The sequence below is a fragment of the Amia ocellicauda genome, chromosome 7 (genome assembly GCF_036373705.1).
Source record: "Amia ocellicauda isolate fAmiCal2 chromosome 7, fAmiCal2.hap1, whole genome shotgun sequence".
NCBI classification, from domain to species: Eukaryota; Metazoa; Chordata; class Actinopteri; order Amiiformes; family Amiidae; genus Amia; species Amia ocellicauda.
Genome location: NC_089856.1, coordinates 46,912,619 through 46,935,365, shown reverse-complemented (window position 1 = coordinate 46,935,365; position 22,747 = coordinate 46,912,619). Strand labels below are relative to the sequence as shown.

Here is a 22,747-nt window from a genome sequence, read left to right as displayed (position 1 = left end):
TCCATAATTTTCACTATTTCAATGATATCTCACATTACTCCATTTATCTCTTCCTGTTATTCCAAGCATACATGTTTCTATGTGAGTTAGGGCTATTAAAGGGAAGCTGAGAAACATGTCTGCTGGATTGGGATCTTTATTGATGCCAATCAACCCCTAAGCATAAAAGGTAATATCTGTTGTTTAACTGCTATTATTGTATATTAATGTGCGTGTATACAAACTACTGGTCAAGAGTTAAATGACTTTTTTTTTTCCAGTTTTAATTGAAATGTACGCAGTTTCATGTCTCAATGTACTCTGAAATTAAAGCATAGAACAAATGGAGATAAAAAATAAATCATGGACTCGTTTTGTTTAATACAATGCAACCCCCTCTGGTAGCCAAATCCGTGTGCCTCTCTTTAATCCCATGTTTGTACACTTCACTGTTGTGCTTGGTGTCCCACGAAAGCCGAGACTCTCAGCTTTCTAACGATGAACGCTTAAGAGGGTGCAGTAACACATTATAACTCTGAAATGTACATTATTTTTCAGTTTTTGGTAACGTACATTTTATTTACCTCTGGCAGTTTACCGCTTACCTTTGTACCATTTCAGGTTATTGCTTTCATTTCAATTAAAACTGGAAAATGTGGGTGTTCTAAAACTTTTGACCCGTAGTGTATAATATATTTTATGAATAAAGACCTAGAAAAGGTGTTTGATATGTTTAGATAAATGCTAAAAATGCAAGTGCTCAGAATTTAAGATGGAGCAAAATAAAGTACACTTACACCCTTTGACCCCTGGGTTTGAGTGTGACCTACAGGAACAATTGTTCATCGCACTAGAAAACACATACTAGTAAGGATTTCATGCTAATTTTGCTTCGCTGTCAAGAAAGACGATATCGCGATTATCACGATGACTTCCGCTCTTCCACCTTCCTATCGCAAAGTCGCCGACACTTAGGGCGACCAATCAGCAGATCGGAACCTGGCGCAGAGCCAATCACCGTACAGGAAGAGGACCAATCAGCAGATCGGAACCTGGCGCAGAGCCAATCACCGTACAGGAAGAGGAGGATCCTCCGCCCGACCTTCTCGCCACACGCTTATTAAAGGGGATGATTTGCGCCAATAGGCAGACAGGGGAGGTGGCTCACGGGGGTGATTGATGTAAATGCTGCCCAATCGCCTGTTAAAAGAGACCGAGTCCAAAACATTTCTCCCAATCAGCTAACGGAGTGCAACGAACAAGCTCCGCCCCGGTAGTTAGCCATTTTGTCTCGGATCCCAAACGAGACGGTTGAGTTGTATTTAATTTTTTCAAAGATGTTTTGTTGACATTGTTAGTGTGTTATTTTAACCCTTCTCCTGCACAGCTCGTCGGTAGGTGATTTTCTCTTGCACGTTTACACCAGTTTTAGGTTAACCCGTTCAAAATAAATTAAAATGTCTGTATAAACAACAGTGTTGATAATACATGGGGGGAAATCCAAATATGCCATCGTAATCGTGCCGATCTATAAGCAGATCATGCGTTAACTGGCTGTTATAATGTACACAGCCCAGTCACGACGTCCTACTCGGTGTTTTTATCGGCAGAAGCTTTAGGAGTGTCCGCTAAGTGGGACGTGATGTATAATATATGCATGCCCATATCTATCGCACGTCTATACGTTTCGTATGCAGTGACCAGAATTGGTAAATATTGTTATAATCATCGATCGATATGTACGACTTCAGCCCGTGGTTCTGGTAACGATCCAGTACACAGTCGTATTTCGGGACAGTGACATTATTGCCGGACTGATAGTGACCGCATTGCACACTGTAGCGCCAATGAGTCTCTGAAGTGACGCCTGGTGTGGGAAGGGCGACTTCACTTAATATTGAATGTTGTACATTGAAATTGAGGATACAGTTCAATAAGGCTTTCAAATGGATCAGGAAAAAACTAACATACAATGCTGTAGCGTTGTTTATTTACCAGTTTTACTGCTTTCTATATTACCTTTCATGTCATTGTAATTCTGTAATTGAACACGGTGGCAATGGGACTCCAGACTCAGAGGAACTGCTCTTATTGTTACTGTAATCTTGTTTTTTTTAAGTTGTAATGTAGTCAGACTAATGGCCAACACTGAACTGTTCTGAGACCCTTAGTGAAGATGCAGTTTCTCTGCTTGACTTCCCTTGTCTCCCTCAGGGTGAGTGAGTTCTTGTGAATGGTGCCCCTTGACTAGTGCCCCCCTCACCCAGCTGCCAGACGTACACGGTCGGGGAGAAGTCATGGAGTATGAGAGACGGTACGTACCATACAGCACATCGCACATTGTCCAAAAAGCAAGGGGGGCCACTGGCCAGTTGTTATAATTCCCTAATGCATTGATGGTTTATGTTAGTTTAGTTGGGAGTTGCCAGATTTCAAGCTCTATTGGTTTTTATTCCTCTTGGGCCTGAGCATCCTCCATTTGGCAGCAGGTGTGGTGTAAGGAAAAAACAAACTGATTTTCATGCTTTATTTCCTGATACTCAATGAATGAATGAATTATATCTTTGTCTGTATTGTTTAATTCGCAAAGAATGTTCGTGCTGCCCTACAGACATCATAAACTTATAAATCATTGTAATAATCTCGCAATCTGAGTTTGTCTGAATGGTGTGAACTGTGATTCCCATGGTGAAGGTGTGGACACCGACAACTTTGGCTTCGCAGTAGCTTTTGATGGATCAAATGAGATGTTAAAGAATTTGCTGATGTTTTTTACTTGGATAGTGGTAAGCGAGAGCAGATAATGCAGTTCCAGATGGAGTTGACCCCCAGGTGTGGTGGTGTCCGCAGGGGTGGTCGTGGAGACCGGATGGGCCGCTATGGCAGCGACCTCCAGGACCACGACTATAGGGATATGGACTACCGAGGCTACGGCCGGGAGGAAGTGGGCAGCGCCGTGTTCGAGGAGCCCGAGAGGGACGATCGGCCGTTCCGCAGGGGCGAGGAGCGAGGCCGTGACTATCCCCCGCCCCCAGCCTCTGCCGGTGCCGCGGCCGCCGCCCCCCATCCCTTCCCCCGGGACGAGCGTGGCTTCCGCCGGGGCCCTGACGAGCGGCCCAAAGACTTCCCTCGCTTCCGCCGCGAGGACAGAGCCCGCGACTATGAGCCTTTCGACCGGGAGGACAGGGGTCGCGACTACGAGCCGTTCGACAGAGACTACGAGCCGTTTGACCGGGAGGAGCGGCTGAGGGGCTACGAGGATCGCAGGAGGGACTTCCGATCCTATCCCAGAGCGGATGAACCCGCTGACTACATTGACTCTGAGCGGGGGCTGGGTGACCTGGAGGAGGACAGCTATAGCGCCCCCTCTGCCCAGGAGGACTACGACGCGGATGGTGGAGATGACCAGGAGTTCAGGCCATCCATCAAGCGACAGGTAACGGATGTGATTGGTCGGTATCAGCCAGTCATTAAGCGAACTGTGATCTCCTCTCTGGGACACAGCTCAGTTAGGATACTCCCCTAATCATCTGTCCAGCGGTGGCTTGTAAACATCCTTTCTGTTTCTCTGGTTTTAAGACGATTTTAAATCTGTTTCTTTCAGCACAAATCATACAGTCATTTAATATAAATGCATATTGTTAGAAATAAGCCTTAGGGCTTCCTTATTAGTTTTGAAGCAGAAGCAAAATCTGAACCAATGGTGGCATCTGCCATCGCTGTCCCCTGATGTACAGTAACTCCTCCAGATTGGGTTGGTCATGGTCTGTGTGTGTGTGTGTGTGTGTGTGTGCACTACCCTCCGTCCTGGGCAGGAGTTCCCGGAGCTTGGCATCACGGGCACGCCTGGGCTCCGGGGATCAGAGGGGTTTCGAGACCCCCAGGAAGACTCCGGCTTCCCCTCTGACCCCGACTTCCGGGACCAGGACTACAGGGCGGAGCCGGGCGAGCAGAAGGCCAGTAACATCATCATGCTGAGGATGCTGCCGCCCAATGCCACGGTCAATGAGGTAGGTGACCCCCCCGCTCTTCTGTCTGTTTATTCACTTTGAGCATCTTATCTCCTCACTCTGCATAACGACAGCCCAGTCTAGCTTGTCTACTGATGCTTCCCATTAAAGCATGCTTCGTGTATCCTGCCATCAGGGGGTCTCGGCAGTCCCACACAGGTGGGTGAGTGGACAATTCGGATGTATTCTGGGGCCCAAGAACAACGTAAACTTGCCGAGCTTGGCCAGATCCACCACTAAGCCCCCCACCTGCCTAACCCCACTTTCTCCTGCTGTCGCTTCAGATCCGCACCCAGCTGCAGGAGCAGGGCATCCAGCCCAGGGAGGTCCGCCTCATGAGGAACAAGTCGTCAGGTGAGTGCACTGTCCCTGCGGCCTGTCCTTCTCCCTCCCCCGCCCCCCCACCCCCTCTGTCTCCCATTGCGAGGCTGGGCTGCCTCTGTCTGAACTCTGAAGCTCACAGGATCTCCCCTGCCCTCCCCAATACAAGAAAACAAATAGTCTTAATCTGTAGGCCAGAGCCACATGCCCTTCAGGCGGAGAACTCGCTCTCCCTCAGCTGCACAGAGCACCATTGTAAGTATGCCCAGTCCTGCTAATTACAGTAGTTGAGGCGTGGTCTCCAGGGCATAGTTTGCAGCCTTTTTTGGGGGGTTTGGAGGGGGGTGGGGGTGGGTTAACAGCTGAAACATAGCCAGCGGTGATGTGTTTTTGTTTTCTTTCTTTTGAGGGGGGGTAATGGAATGTTTTTCCATTATGGGTCATGCAGAGGAGGGGACTAAAAGAAAAAAATGAAAAAAAATGGCTAATTTCTTCTTTAAACCGCTGGGTATAGATGACCTGGTTTGTGTCTTAGAGACCCTATCTGGCTGCCGGTGATCTGTTCGTGAGGCCGAACATCCCTCCAGTCTAGTGAGAAACAATGCTGGCCTCCTCTCGTCTCATGTCCGGTGCTCCCATCAGGTGCACAGTCCCTGGGGGCAGCTGTGTACAATCACTCGAGCCCCTTTCCGCTAAGACGAACACTAGGCTGGTCTAACACTTAACTGAAGTCGAGATGCCAGTCACATTAAAGACTTGAAGGTGAGAGGTTTATACCAGCCTGTCTGTCTGTCTCCAGCCAGACACATTGATCACTGGTCAGTCTTAGAGGAAGGAAGGAAGGAATTTTTGCTGGAAGCTCAGTATAGGGGATTGCATCTCTTTTGGCCTTTCTGGGCAGTTAAGTCACAAGTATCACGCTACACGGTGAATAAAAGACCCGTTACAACGCAGGCCGATACCTGGGGCAGCAGTTCAGAGTAAATGTAAAGAGATTAAATGATTAAATTTAAAGGGCTGCACTGCCCGGCCTGTTGCAAACTTGTCCTGCCAATGCAAGACAGACCAGGTGGTGTGAAGAATGAAATTGGTCCCAATCTGATTAAGGGCCGGGTGGTGTTAGTCCCTTCCTTCTGTGCCAAGGCCACCCGCAGAAGCTGACTCCCCCCCGCCCCCCCCCCCCCCCACCAGCGCTGGGAGCGGCCAGCGTTCGGAGGGATGGTGGTAGAAATGGCTAGGGACAACCGGTGTGGGGGCACCTGCCTCCAGTCTTTCTTAAGTGTGTGTGTGTGTCTGTAGGCATGTGCGTGTTTGTCCGGGTCTGTGTGTGTGTGTGTGTGTGCGTGTGTGTGTGTGTGCGTGTGTCCAGTTTAATGGCTCCATACAGCCAGAATAAGGAGATCAGTAATTAAACAATCAGTCAAGGTATCTAAACAATCCTTGTTTTTTGTATTGAAGTCCCAGGATACAAGCAGCCCTTCAATGAGAGATACTTACTGCACTTTGTATTGCTCTTATTTTGTAAGTCGCCCTGGACAAGGGCGTCTGCTAAGAAATAAATAATAATAATAATAATACTGCTTCCACTTAAAGCAGGAGCGCTCAGCACTGGGCAGAGTGTCTCACAGTCCAGCAGGGTTTAACCAAGAACTCGGATGCAGTAAGCCCAGAAAGCAAACGGGTTCTCTTTCAAATAAGCAGGCCCAAAGTTTTGATAGAGATTTAGTTTGTCAAGCATATGTAATGTCTGCGTAAATGAGCGTGTTTGTTACTGAGTGTGTGTGTGTGCGCGTTACTGTGTGTGTGCGTGTGTGTGTGTGGGTGCGTGCGTGCGTGCGTGCGTGCGTGCGTGCGTGCGTGCGTGCCTGAGTGTGTGGGCACGCGTGCAGGGCAGGGCTGGGTTGGCTCTGACACTAACACACTGCGTATCTGTATCTGAATGCTGTATCTCCAGGTCAGAGCCGAGGATTCGCCTTCGTCGAGTTTAATCACTTGCAGGACGCTGCGCGATGGATGGAGACCAATCAGGTCGCTTCTCGCTGCTCACTACAAGTACCCCTCCTGCTCACGCTGAGCGCAGACAAATATAACAGAGACTAGGGGGTGCTGCCAGGCAGGGCAATGCCTGGGCCACACACGCAAACACGCACACAAGCACGCGCATTGTGCATTGTCTTAATGGGACGAAATGTTCTGTAATTGAGCACAGCGCTATGCAGTCCTTCACCGCTTTCCACTATTCAATGCACCAATTTTTACTCACTGTAAACAGAGGCCAGAATGCTGTTGGAAAGTTGCACTCGGCTTCAGCTAAAAAAAACTGAAAACAACACTTTAAATCTTCTCTAAGCTTTCTTTGCCTGAGAAAGATCTGCCTGAGATTGGAGCACAAGATAAACAAAATGGCCGACTGTTCTACATGACAGCTGAGGCACTTTGTAGTGTAGCTGCACTGTGCTTTCTCCAATTCTCCAACTGTAAGTGTTACCAATGCAGAAAAAGTCTTATTGGAGATATTGTACAAGTACTGTATGACTATAATAACAAAAACTATATTCACATTTGTACCGAGTTAATTTTAAAAATGTGTGCTGGCTTACTGGTTGCCAACACTGACAGAAGATGCTGTATCTAGAGTTCTGTTTGCATCAGCACACACAACACCCCCACACCACCTCTCCCTCTACAACACGGACCTGCACTACAGCACGGACACACTCTGTCACTCTGTGTGGATCAGGCATTGTCCTTCTCAAAGAAAGCGGATTGGCGCACCCGTCTCTAGAAAAGCTCATGTTACTGTAATAAATGCAGACAAACAAAAACCAATTAAAAAAAACTAAAAAAAACAAAAAAAACTACAATTTGATTATTTCCATTTTGATCACTGATCATTGTTACCATTACTGCTGTTTTGATGATGTTGAGAGAGGAGAAAAAAGAAAAAAAAAAAAAGACATGTACCCATTGTGAATGCCACTGGGCTGAATGTTTTTCAGGAGAACAGACTCCCCCCCACCCACCCCCTGTTCATGCTGTTTTTGTATTTTTTATTGTCGATGGGACGTCATCTGGGTTTGCAGGGCTTGTCTAAGTATAGACTCCCCACACCCCCCGCCCCACATTGCAATTTTCCCGAGAAGGTGGGGGGTGGGGGGGTGGGGGGCTGGCGGTCGATGCCATGTCGGAGTTTGGGAATGGGCCGAGTCGCCATTGCCCTGCGCTGTTCTTTGGTCCAGTAGACCGCAGTGTGAGAAGGATGGTCATCTCAGCCACTACAGCATCTTTCAAAACTTAGGCCCGTCCGCATCTGTGGGCTCCTCCACCTGTGATCTGTGCGTCTGTCAGACCCATCAATCACCCTCGAGCTGCATGGTCCGTTTACCTGGCCGGATGCCTGGGGTGTTTATTGTTTGACTGATCTACCTGCCTCTGGAGGTGTGATTTATAGTGGCGGATTTTAAGCTTTGTCTTTACCGGGTCCTTTTTGATTTATTAGTATTGATTTTAAACTACAGTTGAAATGGGATGTTGTTGCACTTGCTTTGATGTACACTATTACAGATTCTCTTAAGATTGCTGATTGATCAGGAAATGGAGACTAGTCAGTTTTCCCTGTAGCATTGATTTGTACAGGATCGGGCACAAGAACTGGGCACCGGTGAAGTTCCTTTGTTCTTCATATGCATTATTTCCGAGCAAAGTGATTGGTTTAATTGCGGAGCCAGTGGTGATTGAACTACGCCTCGCCTTTTAATGGGGTTTTGTCCCAAACCAACTCCAACTCCCCTTTAAAAGAAAGAGGGGAACAAATAAAGGCAGGTAGAGCAATCAAAAATAAATGGCAGCTTAGCACTGAATGTTTAAATTGCAGCGATTCGTTTCCAAGAATAATATTTGGGCTTGGGTTTGGAGTAGTACAGAGGCTCAGCTGCGGCAAGCCCCTTAAGGAGGTTTGAGCCTCTGTGTGATGAAGCTGCAACAGCTCTGGAACTGGCGATCCATTGATACCTCTTTATTTCGTGAAATGTAAACATCCGAATGTATAAATGGGCTGAGTTATGACTTCATCCCACTGAATGGGAGACACTGATGAAACAGCCTGGCAGTTCACAGGCTTTCTCTGTTCTCCAGTTGTAAGCCACCCGAGCCAGGGCTAGGTCATCTTAGATGCCTTACTTTAGATAATCAAATTGTCCTCCGCCTCTGCAGACTGTCTTGTTTGAGCCGGGTGTCATCTCTTAATTGAATTCTGTATTTAATTAAAGTTTGCAAAGGCTTTTTGTTGGCAGCAAGGCTATAGATTTTGACTGTAGCAGTTCTGAGTCAGTCTCTGCTTAGCACAGGGTTTTTCTGTTGCCAGTTGAAGGTTGGCTTTAGTTTGGCAGCCCAGCATGTACAAAAATGCAACCACCTACACCGAGCAGAGACGGGAGCTGGCAAAGGCCATGGGGTTTCAGCCTTGGGTAGCACACCTGAGACACCCCGGGCATCATTGTGAAGTTGCATGCGGTCCGTGTAGTTCATGTCAAGTGGTCTGAAGTAGTTTACTGTATGTGTGCCTCGATTAGCACTGCCTTGCTGCCCGGACTGTGGATCAAAACTCATCTCAGAGCATCCAGTGCTACTGTCTGTGCTGTGGGGGGGTCACTATCACAATGCAGTCTCTGAAAAAGGGGGGATACTTGGTACGCCGGATCTCACTGCAAAATTCCCACCTGGCACCGTTCCTCTTCCATCTCCCCCCATTGCTGATAGCCTCCCGCACTGTCGACTGTAACTGGTCTTGGTTGATTCCTCAAGACTGGATCCAATTCGTACTCGGACCCGACCACCGAATGAGGGCGGAGGGGGGATAGAAGTCGCAGGTTTCTGTTTATGGGAATGTAAGTTGGTGTCAGTTAAGGCCTTGATTTCGTTCTAGCGTTCTCAGCTTGTTTTGTTTCGGTGGCGATTCTCCCAAAAGCACAATTCTGCCCGTATTTGAACTGATGATGTAGATGTTTTGGGGGCTAGGGCAGCCGTTGAGTCTTTATTGTTGACTTCAGGTCCAAGGATCCTCGGGTTCCCTGCTATATCTGGGGGAAAATGTAGGGACATCCGGAAACTTGGAAACGGTATAGATCAACAAAAGCAACAGGAAGTGGTGTTTTTCTTCTTTTCTTTTTTTTTTACGCATGCTTCAAAGAATTCAGCTTCCATAGACAAATACAGCCAGTCCACTAATCGGTGTGTTACCACTGTGAGGGGAGACAGTCAGGAATAGGAGGCCAGAGGTCCAGGGACTATGCAGCAAGTGGGGATTTTGTGGGGGGCCTTGTCAAGTATCCCTGTTAAGTTTTGAAAGGGGGTCCGTGGCTGGGGATGGGGTGGGGCTCTGATTGGTAGAGAAGTTGTCTTATTCCTCTGATCTAGCATTGGACCAGTGCTTAATAGTGTTTGGTTAGTTGAAGACTGCTTGTGTATGGAGCCCAGTTCGTTAGCCTTTTTACATTTATGAAATGTAACTGACGGGATCCCAGAGAGGATGTTACCCAGCTTCTCCTGGGCTGCGAAAGGGCCCACAGAGTAATCGCGGTGTAGCCTTTTCCCTTCGAGCTTCTCAAGAGTGTCAAGGGTTTCATTGCTACTTTTAGCCTTGTTAAGGTGGGGAACATACTCCAAAAAATCCTTAAATGTAGTTGGTTTGTATCATCTGTGTTTATTTATTTATTACATGTATGGTTGATTATTTGGGCTATTCAGCGCAACAGTGAACAGCCGGCCTTAGTGAGGGAAGTGTTCCTACTATATCCACTGCAGTCTCCGAGGCTTTGGTTTGGGCGTCTGTGGGAAGGATCAGCCGGTGGCTGGTTTCAGTGGTAGGGTTGGCCTCGGGGAGGACTAGGAGTATATGGGGTCCACAACAGTGTAAATGCCAAGCACGGGTACTCCCTAGGCTTGTTGTTGAGGGCCCTCAGTATGGCATCGGAGCCCAGGTGCTCTCTGTGGAATGAAAAAAAGGCACACGGCTACGGGGGCAGTTCCTTTCCACCTGATTTAGATATTCGCAAGTGGAATAAATGGGGAAGGGGGAGTGTGGTGGTGGTGGTGGTGGTGGTGGTGGTTGTAGTTTTGAGATTTGAAAGCTGGGGGGGTGGGTGGTGTTGGGAGTTGGGGATGGGGTGGGTGGGGGTGGCGTGGGGGGCTTAGTCTTCTCCAGATTTTCCCCTAGAAGGGGGGGGTTGAGGTCCCGGGTTGCAGATCAAAGCAAAATCTCATGTTTTCCAAAGGCAAACAGGCCGTTGTGCTTCCCGTCCCTTAAGCTGAAGGTTACATCTCTCTCTCTCTCTCTACCCCTCTTGCTCTTGATCTCTCACTTTCTCTTTCTCTTTCTCTATCTCTCTCTCTCTTTGTTTGTGAGTGAGCCCCGGCTGGCTTACCCTTACCCCTGTCCTGATTGCCTCTCTGTGTTTGACTATTGCAGAGGGTGCTGACAATCCTGGGTCAGAGAGTCTCTATGCACTACAGCGACCCCAAGCCCCGGGCTAACGAAGACTGGCTCTGCAACAAGGTAAAGCTCGGCCCGGCACAGCCTGGTCTCTTCGCGCATGTAAAACTCTCAAACTTGAACTCGCCTCTCGGCCACTGCAGTAAAGTAGTCAGTTGAGCACGTAGACATGGACGTTTGTTGGAATTCTGCTCCGGTTCTCCCCAGCTCAGCTAAAGCTAATCCACAGCCGAAGATGTGGGCTGCGATGCCCAACTCCACCTGACTGTGCCTTTTACCCCTTTCCCTCCACAGTGTGGTGTGCAGAACTTCAAGCGGAGAGAGAAGTGTTTCAAGTGTGGCGTTCCCAAAGCAGGTACACCCGGAGACGGGAGTGGCTGTGTCCGAAACTGTAACTGTGACCAGATTCGGCTTAAATGGGTAGCAAAAAAGATGACGTAGCTGGCCGGGCAGCTGGCAGACTCGCGTCTTTCCACTGCTGTGCGCTGAAATTAAAGCGGTTGTAATGATCTAATAATTCAGAGACGAGCGTGAAAAGCAACATGAAGCATCAAGGCTGGTTGTTCTGTCCGTACCTTATTAGAAATATCAAGATTCGTTGTGTAAGAGCCAAGGCAAAAGACAACCCTCCTTTCAGGCTTCTAATGATCCTTGTGTTTGTCAGCAGAAGCCGAGCTGAAACTGCCCCTCATCCGCAAAGAGCTGCCCCTGGGGCACCTGAAGGAGTCAGTCCAGGGCTTACTGCCCCTGCCCACCCTGTACGCCCCCGCCGCCCCGGTCCTTCCAATTGGAGTGCCCGCTCAGACCGGGGAGGTAGCCAATGACAGTGAGTATCTCAACCTGCTTCCCTCTGCACCAATCATGCGCAGTGTCTAGAAAACCCCCCCGAAAACCTTCCTCTGCTTTCTGTGCAGCTCTGATCCTGCGCAACCTGGGCCCCCACACCTCCCTGGAGTCCATCCTAGCGGCCCTGGCCCCCTTCGCCACCCTCTCGCCCTCCAACGTGCGCCTCATCAAGGACAAGCAGACGCAGCTCAACCGGGGCTTCGCCTTCCTGCAGCTGGCTACCATCGTGGTGAGACCATGGTGTCGAACACTTGTGTTGATTACAGGAGGTTAACACATACACACGCACACAGACACTGAGTAAGACGTAGCCTCTGTGTGTGTGTGTGTGTATTGACTGCATTGTACTGTCCTGGTGAGCATGTGGACTTGTCGCAGTGTGTGCTGAGTGCTAGGCTGTGTGTATTGACTGTGCAGGAGTCTACACCCCCACTGACCGTACAGGTGCCTGTTGTCTCTCTCAGGAAGCGTCCCAACTGCTCCAGATCCTCCAGGCCCTCCAGCCGCCCCTCAACATCGATGGGAAGAGCATTGCTGTGGAGTTCGCCAAGGGCTCCAAACGGTACTGTCTGCCCCTCCAGGGATTTCCCACTGTCATCATGGGCCTCACACTTATATAGGACAGCTTATGACCAGCAGCACGTCCCACTGTACCTGTGAGGTCCTCAAATGGCAGGCTGGGGTTGCCAAGAGACGGGGGCATCTCTCAATCATTAGTTACCAAATTCCCAGCTCCAGTCCTCAAAGGCCACCAGGTTTTCATTGAGAGCTTAGTTCCTTCTTCCTGTGATTTGCTCAGTTTGACATTAACCCCACCATATTGCTGGAATTAGTGTAACACTCCCTCCCTCTGTCTCTCTCCCTCTCCCAGTGATGTGTTTCTCACAGACGGCAGCCGGGTCAGCGCAGCCACTGTGGCCAGTACAGCCATCGCAGCCGCCCAGTGGGCTGTCACTCAGGTACGCACAGCACTGACCTGTCCTCTAGGGGGTGGGCGAGATGCTTTCAAACCAATTACCCAGTATAACCCTGTACTCTTCCCGTTGTGACTGGGGCTCTGTGCTCTTTCCATTACAGACGGCCCAGAGTGCGGTGGCTGTCTCCCAGACCGCCGATTACAGCCTCTACCAGCAGGGGGTGCTGTACGGGGACGCCCAGGATTACCCCCAGGGCTACGATGCCCAGAGCAACACTCCGGGGGCCACCGCTACCTCGGGGCCGGGGCTGATGGGGGCTTACGTGGCCGCCCCAGGTTTGTACAGCAGCTTTGATTTCACATGCAGAAGAGATCGTGGTCTCTCAATGGTGTTCAAACCCAGGTTTTCACCTTGCCATCTTAAGGATAATGATGTCTAATAATTAAATAAATAAATGTGTTTATACAGAGGGAAGGGAAGCCGAGTGCAATAAAGGAATGAAAGGTAGTGAATTAAAGTGAACTTGGATTCTCCCTCCCTCCCTGTGCAGCTACAGTAATCTCTTCAGAGCCCGATGTCCCTGGAGTGGATCCGGTGCCGCTCCCTCAGCCCACCACCGCCTCTCAGACGCAGCAGGTGACCACGGCGGCCAGCAGCACCCAGTCTGCGCAGGTACCCACTCACAACCGCTGTGTCTGTAACCCAGTGTTTTGTCTCCCGGGTAGTACAAACTGTATACTGGTTGCTAAAATCGTGGGTTTGTGAGGAGAGGGGGAGAGGGAGAGAGAGGGAGAGAGAGGGAGAGAGAGAGAGAGAGAGAGAGAGAGAGAGAGAGAGAGAGAGAGAGAGGGAGAGGGAGAGGGAGAGGGAGAGGGAGAGGGAGAGGGAGGGAGAGGGAGAGGGAGAGGGAGAGAGAGAGAGAGATCCCTTCCTTCCTCCCAGCATTAAAGCCCCCGTCTTCCCCAGGCGGTGCACTACTCCCAGACCCCCAGCACTAACAAGACCGAGATCATTGGCAAACCGCAGCCGGCCTCGGTGAACCAGCCCGCCACCCCCGGCACGGCCCTGGAGCACCAGCAGTACCGTGAGTGACCCGCTTAACCGCTGTGTCACGTGACTGTGTTGGGCACCTTCACAGATGCGGACGAAGTGTTTTGCATTCTTGCAACTCCCTGTTCTCTGTTCTTGGAACATAGCAAAACAAACAACAACATTCATTAAAGTCAAGGTGCTTGGATGCATTTAAGTTGTGTTTTTCTCTCTCTACACTCCAGCTGTTCCAGATGTATCCACATACCAGTATGACGAGAGCTCCGGCTATTACTACGACCCCCTGACTGGGCTCTACTACGACCCCAACTCGCAGGTACAACACCGTCCTTCTGTCCTGTGTAGCTGCCATTGTGCTGTGTGTATCATTCTCCTCTTCTCACTCTGGGATATCCTGCTGGATTACAGTCGGTTACAGTCCTCACTGTTGTGATTCATAGTCCAAAGACTGCACTGGTCCTACAGCAGACCCGTTTACCGAGCTCACTCTTGTGCCTGCAGTATTACTTCAACTCACACACCCAGCAGTACATGTACTGGGATGGGGAGCGACGCACCTATGTCCCTGCCGCCCAGCAGGGCTCCGACGGCCAGGCCGGTGCCAACTCTGCGCCCACGGGGACGGCCCCCGGCGCGAGCAAGGAGAAGAAGGACAAGCCCAAGACCAAGACGGCCCAGCAGGTAGGCCATGCCCCGTCCATATTGACACCGGGACCGGCTCGTTGAGTCCGAAGAGCAACCAAGCTTGTGCTCGTGAGACTGTCGGTTAAAACAGAGATGGAAGTACGGTTCTGAGATGTGAGGTCACTGTAGGGTTAATCAGGCTGGTCCTTCCAGTAACTGTAACCCCCTTCCAATCCCCCTTCCCCATCTCCAGGGAACAGAAACAGATGGGCTTCAGTCTGAGTCTGGGTTTTCCGAGTGCTGGTCGGAAGTAGATTCAGCCACGATTAGGGTTGTTGTCCTGGGGAGGAAACGCTGGGTTTGTCGCTTGGTCACGCAATAAATTCATTTTGCCTGAGGTTTCCCTTTTTTGTTTTGTTTTTAAATATTATTATTATTTTATTTTTATTTTTTTTCTTGGCAGATGCCCTTATACAGGGCGACTTACAACATAAGTGCAATACAAATAATTGTACAAAATAATTTTTTAAGGGATTTCAACATTTCAACGTTTAGAAAATGGATCCAGGAGGGTTGGGAGCTGCCGGCAATGCATTTAGGTTTGATGGAATTTTTCGAGTTGTTAAGGTCATTTAAAAAAAAAAAAAAAAAAAAAAAGAAACAAGCATGATGTCTCCCTCCGTCTCTCCTGTCAGATCGCCAAGGATATGGAGCGCTGGGCCAAGAGCCTGAACAAGCAGAAGGAGAACTTCCGCTCCACGCTGACCCCCCTGAGCTCCTCCCGCGAGGACGAGAGGAGGGAGTCGGCCAGCGCGGACGCTGGATACGCCATCCTGGAGAAGAAGGTACCGCTGAGGGGGAGAGCTGCAGGGCAGGGGAAATCCATGGCAGCGTGGGGTTGTGGTCCAGGGTCCAGAGACTGATGGCTGGTGCTTAGAGGAGAGAGGGAGAGGGAAAGGAGGGAGGGAAAGACTGAAAGAACACTTCCCACTTCTTTTGAAATGGTCAGGAACACTCGAATCCATAAGCGATGAAAACTTTGAACACTCGAGGGTGTCTGTCAGGGGAGTAGAAAGCCTATGGATGAGGGGCAAGAGCTAAATGAGTGTGTGAAGTGAAGCATGGAGAGTGGGTGGTGAGAGCTGGAACCGCAGACCTGACCTGGACATGTCGTCTTGCTGTATTTTACCCCATGTCCTTCCTTCCAGGGGGCGCTGTCCGAAAGACCGCAGACGCTGATGGACCAGCTGAAGCGCAGCGAGGAGAGAGGGGTGAGTTCTCGGCCGTCTTGGTGGACTCTCCGCTCTGAGCCCTGGCAATCTTTCACCAGTGTCTCCAAGGGCACCGAGCTTGAGAGTCGTGCTTTGAGTGAAGGCCCGACCTTTGTTCCTGTGGGTTTTATAGGTATAAATAGTATAGAAAGTGCTCTTGGTGCTTAAAAAAGCGGTGGACGAATGTGTTATTTTGACAGCTGTAATCACCCTGGGTAGTGTGTGTGGTTCAGCTTGCTCCTCGGGGTGTTAACTGCCCTGGGCGTCTCCCCCACAGAAGAGCAGTCCCCCGCAGGGCCTGGTAGCGGCCTACAGCGGCGAGAGCGACAGCGAAGAGGAGGGGGACAAGGCGACCGACCGCGAGGAGAAGCTGGTGGACTGGACCAAGTTGGCCTGCCTGCTGTGTAGGAGACAGTTCCCCAGTAAGGAGGCCCTGATCCGCCACCAGCAGCTGTCCGAGCTGCACAAGGTGAGTCTGGACACGGTGCTCGGAGTCCTTCCTGTATGGCTCAGCATCTTCGTTTTTACCATCACCTTGTAGAAAGAGATTAAAGAAACTATATTCCCCACACACACGCACAGCCAATACAAGCTACAGCTGCAGTAACTCACAGACTGACTTTTCCTCTTGCAGCAAAATCTGGAACAGAGGAAGTTTCGAATGGCGGAGCAGGAAGGCGGGGACAGAGTGGAGGGGGAGGTCAGCGTCTCGACTTGTTTTTCTATTTGGAAACTGATTTTCTTCCGTGGATCCAGTGATCTCCGAGGTCAGGTTCTAATGTGTTTCCTTGTTTATTCTACAGCTGAGGTACAGAGATCGAGCAGCAGAAAGGAGGGAGAAGGTCAGCCTCCCAGAACAGTCTGATGCCAAGAAGAGAAAGTACAGCGCCATGTAAGTTCCTCCAGGTCTCCGTTCCACACTGGGAACATGGACCCAGTTCACTGCACGTTCACAGGGACACAGTGTCCACTAGCTTATGCACCTGGTAGAATAAATCAAAATCCTCAATTCACACAGAGATGGCAATTTATTAACATCGAGTCATAACCCTTGTTCTGAACGGTGAACACGCTGGGTGGTGCAGAAAGGAGAGACTTCTCACTGTAGTGGTACCTCACCTGCTGCATTGAAGGTCCAGCCAGGCCCACACAACCCGCACACACAACCCACTTATGGCAGGAGAACAACCTTAACGAAAGTCCTGGGGTGTCTGGCTGCATCAACATGTATCCCTCGTGATTTCTGGATTGAATGGTGCACAAGATGCTAAGTAGGTGTGACATTCTCATAATTGATGTATTTATTCATTAGCAGATGCGTTTATCTTCTGAAACCATCAGATAATAGTCAAATAGATATCCGTGACACAAGTCCTAGCAAGCGCTGGCCTGCCTGTCTGTGCACCGTTCCTGTCGTGGTCCGATTCCCACACGTGCTCTCCCTCTCTCCCGCAGCGACGGGGTGTCAGGGACCAGCCTGGGTGCCCGCATGCTGCAGGGCGGAGTGAAGAGGGGCTTGCTGACGCGCAACATCCAGGTGGAGTGATGGGGGAGGGACGGGAGAGGGAGAACAGGAGGAGGAAGACTGAGGATTGCCACCAAACACGGGACCAGGATTTGGGTTTCCCTACTCTCGTGACTCTTGATTATTTTGTTTGTTGTATGTTTATTTTGTTTTATTAATAATAATATCATGTGTTGTACAGAACTGACCCTCAAAAGCCACCGATGGAGAACCTGGTTTTTGTTGTGTGACAGTTGAGCGAATCCACAAACCCCCCCTTCCCAAGTATGGGTCAGCACAGACTGGACTACTCCCCTCATCCCCACCCCCCCACCCCCCCACACAGACATTTGGCACCTGTGGTCTCGGCCACACGGACACCCCTGTGCAAGGTGCCACCGGGGACACTGACACTCCGGAGAGGATGAATCTGCCCTGCTGCTCGACTCGGGCTGGAGCTACACGGGCCGGTCAGGCCTGTTTTGTGGAGGATGAGGTCCCGCCCACGACCCACAGTAAAGGTGCTGGAGTGCTCTGTGATCTCGCCCGCTATGGTTGCTCTTCAGTCTTCAAGCACAGCGCTCTCCGTGCTCATGTGTTGTACAAACTCTGTGGTTGATCAGAAGTCGAGGAGGAGGGTCCTCTCTGAAGTCACGAGTGTGGCCTCTTTGTGCCGAGGAACAACGTGGTGGCATCGCAATAACTGTGCCCAACTGTGTGTGTGGTTTGTGAGCCTGGCTAATAACATTTGTAAGGAAATGTATTTGCCTGGAGTATCAAATAAACAATCTCACAGCTTTTTATTTTTATTTTTTTATGTACCCGTTATCGCAGTGAGGGGGCAAGGGGAATCGTATCCTCTTGGTACTGTCTGGCCAAAGGAGGCTGAGCCCCAGATGGGTGTTGTGCAGTTCAGAACCCATTGTACAGAAGCCGGTCCTTGTCCTCAGTGTGGAGAAAGTATTCATCTGCGCTTCCTAAAACACAGACCCACACCGTGAAGCACAGGGGCGCAGGTGTGTGGAGCACCAGGAGTGTCCCTTTTAGAATTGAAAGGGAGGTGTGTGGAAGCTCCATTTTTCCTGGAGCACCGAGAAGCAGCCGTGTCTGAGGTGGGGCTGGTGGCAGAGGCCAGGCGTGCCGAGTGGGGGCTTCTGTAAGGGTTACAGCGACCGGTGCAGTCCAGCCACAAACTGCTGGTAGTGTGGCTCTGAAACAGATAGGGGGGGGGGGGGGGGTTGTCAATAGGATGCTTCCCACTGCCGTACGATGTTATCAGCCAGCACTATACTTTGTAATTCCTGATGCATAAGGCGCCACACACTCACACTCACTCCATTCTGTAACATCACACATAGTCTGTTCAGTGTCCCACTGCCCCCACCCACCCCACACTCACCAGTGTCAGGATCCAGGTAGGAGTGTCGTATCAAGAAGTCCAACACGACCAGAGCGCAGTTGGGTTTGAACTCTGCTGTGACCAGTGCTTCTTTCACCTGCAGACAGGGGGTGACAGTGGTCAGAAAACTGAACCGAACAGCTTGACAAGGTCCGGCAAGGTCTGCTGCTGCTCCTCTATCCCCCTCCGTAATGCAACGCCCAACATAAAATATATATAATTATTCAGGGTAAAGAATTGTGCTTAATAAAGGCATGCTTTTAAGTGAGGGCGAGGGCTGAAGATGGGCTGTGTATGTAAATACTAATACTAGATCACTGGTTTGATTTCAGGGCTGTACAGATGTGTATATATTAACTTTAAGTTTGGTAACAGCGGTTGTGGTGACCTTGTCCATTGGCCAGAGGTAGAACTCCAGCACCTCCCCATCTCCAATCTGGGGTGTAAACCCCTGTGGCACCTCCAGGTCAAACACAAACTGGCACTCTGGGAAAACACCCTCGTCATCCTCGTAGGTGTAGCTGAGGAGACAAAGGGGTGGACCACTCACTCACTCTTGCTCGTACGAAAGCAAAGGCACACAGTTCTCCCTCCATTGACCACAAGGAACCGCTGTGTTTTGATGCCGTGGTGAACAGAAGGCACGCTCTCCTAATGAAGGTAAGCTTTGTTTCCTCCTGCATCGTTTGTTTTGCTCCCCCGAGTTGTATGGAAGGGCTGCGGGCGACTCACCTGACAGTGCTGACGGGATGCGCACACTTCGCGATGCATTCTGGGATGCAGGCCTCCTCGGCACACTCCTTCACCAGGGTCTGGGTGATGCTGGTCTGAGCAGCCAGCCCCCCCGCCACCTGGAGACACACGGGACAACCCAGTCAGCTACCCTTCCTACCCCCCCCACATCTCTTCTGTGACCTTAGTTAAGACCTGCCTCTTCCTTGAAGTCAGGGAGTGTTTCTGACACTCTGCCAATTAGGGCAAAAGCTATGATGAAATCACCTGCCAGCTTCGTGAACGTACTCAAATATTCAACGGCTTTAAGCTGTGTTAGATCTAGAAGCCTATTGACTTCACTGTGTTGAGATGCTTTGGGCAACACCTGTAAACTTAAGAAAGGAAAAACTCTTCAATATGCAGCTGACTACAGGGTCCCACCTACACACTAGGTACGATCTTGCCTCCCTTGCAAGTTACAATATCCTCAGAAACATGATTTTACACGGGATCTCTTAAGTGTGTCTAGTTGTTTTTGAGCGTCTACGGTCATATTTTTGTCTCCAGGTCAGCATTGTTGCTCTGATGGTCTGAACCATTCTGTCTATTCAAATGTATAACCCCTGAAATTGCCAGTACCATGTTGTCCAGCAGTCCAGGATACGTTGGCTTGCCGAGGGCCCTGCGCGCCACCCACATGCTCACACCCCCATCGGGCTGCCGGGTGAAGCCGTTGATGTGAACTCCATAGCGCTTCACCCCAAACAAGCCTGCGGGGAGACGGGGAGAGAGAGAGAGAGAACAGATCGGCAAGGCCGGCGCAGACGCTACACGTGAGTAAAGCTGTGTATTGGTGCGACTAGAGGAGGAACAATTCCTGCTGTGCACTTTTAACTCCTCTATGGCACAATTTCACTCGCAAACTATTTATTTTCCTTTTTTGTCACTAAATAACCTGTAGGGCACATCTGAAATGTTTTGCAGCTTGACATCCTCGTCTCGCATGTCTTTTTTTCTTTTCAATGTCTGGAGTTGTTTTGACCTGCTGTGACCTCTTCTAGTGCTGAACAAAATGACTATTAAATCATCCGGATGTTACTCTGATTGATGTGATAGATATTTAAGATTGAAGGACCTGACAGAGAGAGAGGATGCTTACATCCTGAAAATTATCTGTGAAGGATTCCTCTCCTCTCTCACCAGGTCAATCATTTGTCTTCATTTTTTTAGAGACACACACACACACACACACACAGCCGATGGATCCATACAAACCCTTGTTTCTGTGCGTCGTGAACTTTATTCATATTTCCTCGCCCCTCTAAGAGCCACAGAATCATTATTGTGCTCTGTGCTACTCTTTCACTGGCCAGGAAGACTAGTTTGACAACATACAGTGAAGGATCACTGCAGATGGACGGGTGTGGGGCGGCAGATAAATGAGAATAAATAAGAGGAGAATTAGACCCCAATCCAAACACTTACAGGTGGCCGATCTCTCCATACACAGCATGGGGGGGTCACAGAACTGGGGCATCACTTCATATTTCTGTGGGATAGAAAATAATGTCAGGAAAAAAATAAAATAAACAACAGGTCCAGTTTCTGTGGCTTCTAAAGAAATAAGACCATTGCCCAGCCTTACTAACTGTAAGATTAAAGCATTGGTCTTGTAGGCTGTGGGACTGAAGGTGTAGAGCAGTTAAATATAAAATGTAAAATGCTTGACTGTGCTGGGACACTGGTTTAATACAGTATCGGTTGGCTGGATTAGTGAGTCGTCATGGGAGAGTTTTGGCAGGTGACATGTTTGGGGGGGTGAAATAACTTTTAAAAGGCCATGGGGTGTTTGTGAATGCTCCCTTGTGTGTCCTAACTGTACCACTATATATTCATATAACAGGACTGTGTAGCAGTACTTGTCCATTTGGAACAGTGTGGAGCCATAACCACTGGCAGGGGGGTTGATCTGAATGACTTTTGATGCCGATTTATAAACAGGCCCGGGGAGTTCAGTGTATTTAATGGTTCCAGAACATTTTTGGCGGTGGGTGGGTGTCAGTCAGACGCTTCATGGATACGGGGTGGGGCATTGTGGCTCTCACCTCGTCCCTCCAGCCTCTGAGACACCGGAACGTGTTCTCCTCCCGCAGGCAGTGCAGCACCGTGTCCACTGCGGCAGAGCGCTGCGTGTAGGATTCGAGGCCGGGGCTGAGCTCCACAGTGCCCCTCTGCAACTGGAACACCTCTGGGAACCTGCCCAGCTCAGTCACCACCCGCGGGGGCACCCAGCCCACCTGATGCCCCGACACCATGAACGGGCAGCACTTAGCCTGACTGGAGCCTGGAGAGAGAGAGAGGGAGAAATAGCACAGTTGTAGTGGAAACCTCATCAAAACATGCATAATAAGAAAGCATATTTATATATCAACATATTGATAACTAAAAAATAAATGGTACAGGCACATAGTCTAGTTCGTTTAACGTTAGCAGTTTGTGTCCCTGACTTGTGCGCAATTGGCCACTGCTGTCTGATCCACTTTTACTCCACTAAGATGGCTGTCTTTCTGAGCTGCAGTATTGAATGTGCAATAGCTGTATAGTTCCTCAGTAGTAACTCCACTGGTAGTAGTAGGCTACACTAACCTACAGACATGCATTTGATTGCAGTACTAAACAATCAATGTAGGGTGCACTGCAATACAATTCAGCAACGAGAGCACAATCGCTTATTGGCATCTGAAACGCAAACACGTTTTCTGTCTGGTTTTAAAATCCTGCAGGAGCAGACTGCACCGTGCACCAGTCCACTGTCCTCGGGTTACTGTGTGCAGGACGTGACGTCAGCAGCTCTGCGGCGTGAACGCAAGGACGAGAGGAAGCGCTGCGTCTCACCGGGCCGGTGGAAGTTATTCAGTCCCCGCAGAAGCCGGAGAGCTTTATCCGACCAGGACACGGCACTGGCGGCCATGTCGACTGCAGAAAGGCCCTCCTCGCTCATTTAATTTTGAAGTAAATTAACAATCAGATACATATAAGTACAACCATTGTTTTCTGTAGAGAGAGAGAGTTTTGCACCCGGATTAAAACTACTTGTTCCGCGCATGCTCAATAGCTGCACTAGCGCTCCCTTAAAGCGGTAGCAACACATTAAACAAGTTGGGATGTTTTACTTGCCTGGCGGCAGCTGCGCGTCGACCACACGTTCATTAAACCCGCAGATCTGAAAAGCGCTGCTTTGTGGGGTGCATTACACACTGAAAGTGCTTCAAACACATTAGTTTCATGTCGGGACGCCTTAAAGTGAGTCAACGTTTTGATTGACATGCGAGGAAGGCCTCTTATTCAATCACTCCCGATCAAAGTGCCCGCCCTTCCGAGCAGCAGCACCAATCAAAACCATCTTATACATCCGGATGGTTTTCAGAGGTGGCTACGACGATGTAGCAAGTAGTTTGTTTTTATAGCTGAAAGCGATGTAAATTTAGTTTTTGAATCTTAGCCACGTTTATTTATAAGCAGTTGTTTTTTGGCAATACGTTTAGCCCTTAGAATATTTCACAAGAACCAAACATTCCCAGAACCCATGTGTCTGTCTTACTCTGGGATTTCTCTCTGGAGA

General features: G+C 49.7%; 2 protein-coding genes across 9 annotated transcripts; one reads left to right on the top strand and one right to left on the bottom strand.

The window, feature by feature from the left end:
* The first annotated feature begins 1,255 nt into the window (after positions 1-1,255).
* On the top strand, positions 1,256-17,810 carry rbm10 (RNA binding motif protein 10). 6 transcript variants are annotated; one of them, XM_066709979.1, is made up of 23 exons: positions 1,256-1,373; positions 2,194-2,293; positions 2,830-3,415; positions 3,795-3,989; positions 4,274-4,343; positions 6,265-6,338; positions 10,777-10,863; positions 11,095-11,155; positions 11,468-11,626; positions 11,715-11,875; positions 12,111-12,208; positions 12,518-12,605; positions 12,724-12,898; positions 13,114-13,235; positions 13,530-13,647; positions 13,838-13,929; positions 14,115-14,294; positions 14,933-15,082; positions 15,446-15,508; positions 15,789-15,977; positions 16,143-16,208; positions 16,312-16,400; positions 16,964-17,810. In XM_066709979.1, the coding sequence occupies exons 2-23, from the start codon at positions 2,277-2,279 to the stop codon at positions 17,052-17,054; spliced, it is 2,931 nt and encodes a 976-aa protein (XP_066566076.1). In that variant the 5' UTR covers positions 1,256-1,373; positions 2,194-2,276; the 3' UTR covers positions 17,055-17,810. The 6 variants fall into 6 exon arrangements, with proteins under 6 accessions (XP_066566076.1, XP_066566074.1, XP_066566072.1 ...); XM_066709977.1 differs by having other exon boundaries at positions 11,465-11,626; positions 15,786-15,977; XM_066709975.1 differs by having other exon boundaries at positions 2,764-3,415; positions 15,786-15,977.
* On the bottom strand, positions 17,796-22,426 carry tpk2 (thiamin pyrophosphokinase 2). 3 transcript variants are annotated; one of them, XM_066709984.1, is made up of 8 exons: positions 22,303-22,426; positions 21,231-21,469; positions 20,611-20,674; positions 19,765-19,895; positions 19,144-19,262; positions 18,800-18,932; positions 18,412-18,508; positions 17,796-18,222 (listed from the first exon to the last, which is right to left on the bottom strand). In XM_066709984.1, exons 2-8 carry the CDS (start codon positions 21,438-21,440, stop codon positions 18,176-18,178), a joined length of 801 nt encoding a protein of 266 aa, XP_066566081.1. In that variant the 5' UTR covers positions 21,441-21,469; positions 22,303-22,426; the 3' UTR covers positions 17,796-18,175. The 3 variants fall into 3 exon arrangements, with proteins under 3 accessions (XP_066566081.1, XP_066566079.1, XP_066566080.1); XM_066709982.1 differs by lacking the exon at positions 22,303-22,426 and adding an exon at positions 22,021-22,232; XM_066709983.1 differs by lacking the exon at positions 22,303-22,426 and adding an exon at positions 21,772-21,974.
* Between the last annotated feature and the right edge of the window lie 321 nt (positions 22,427-22,747).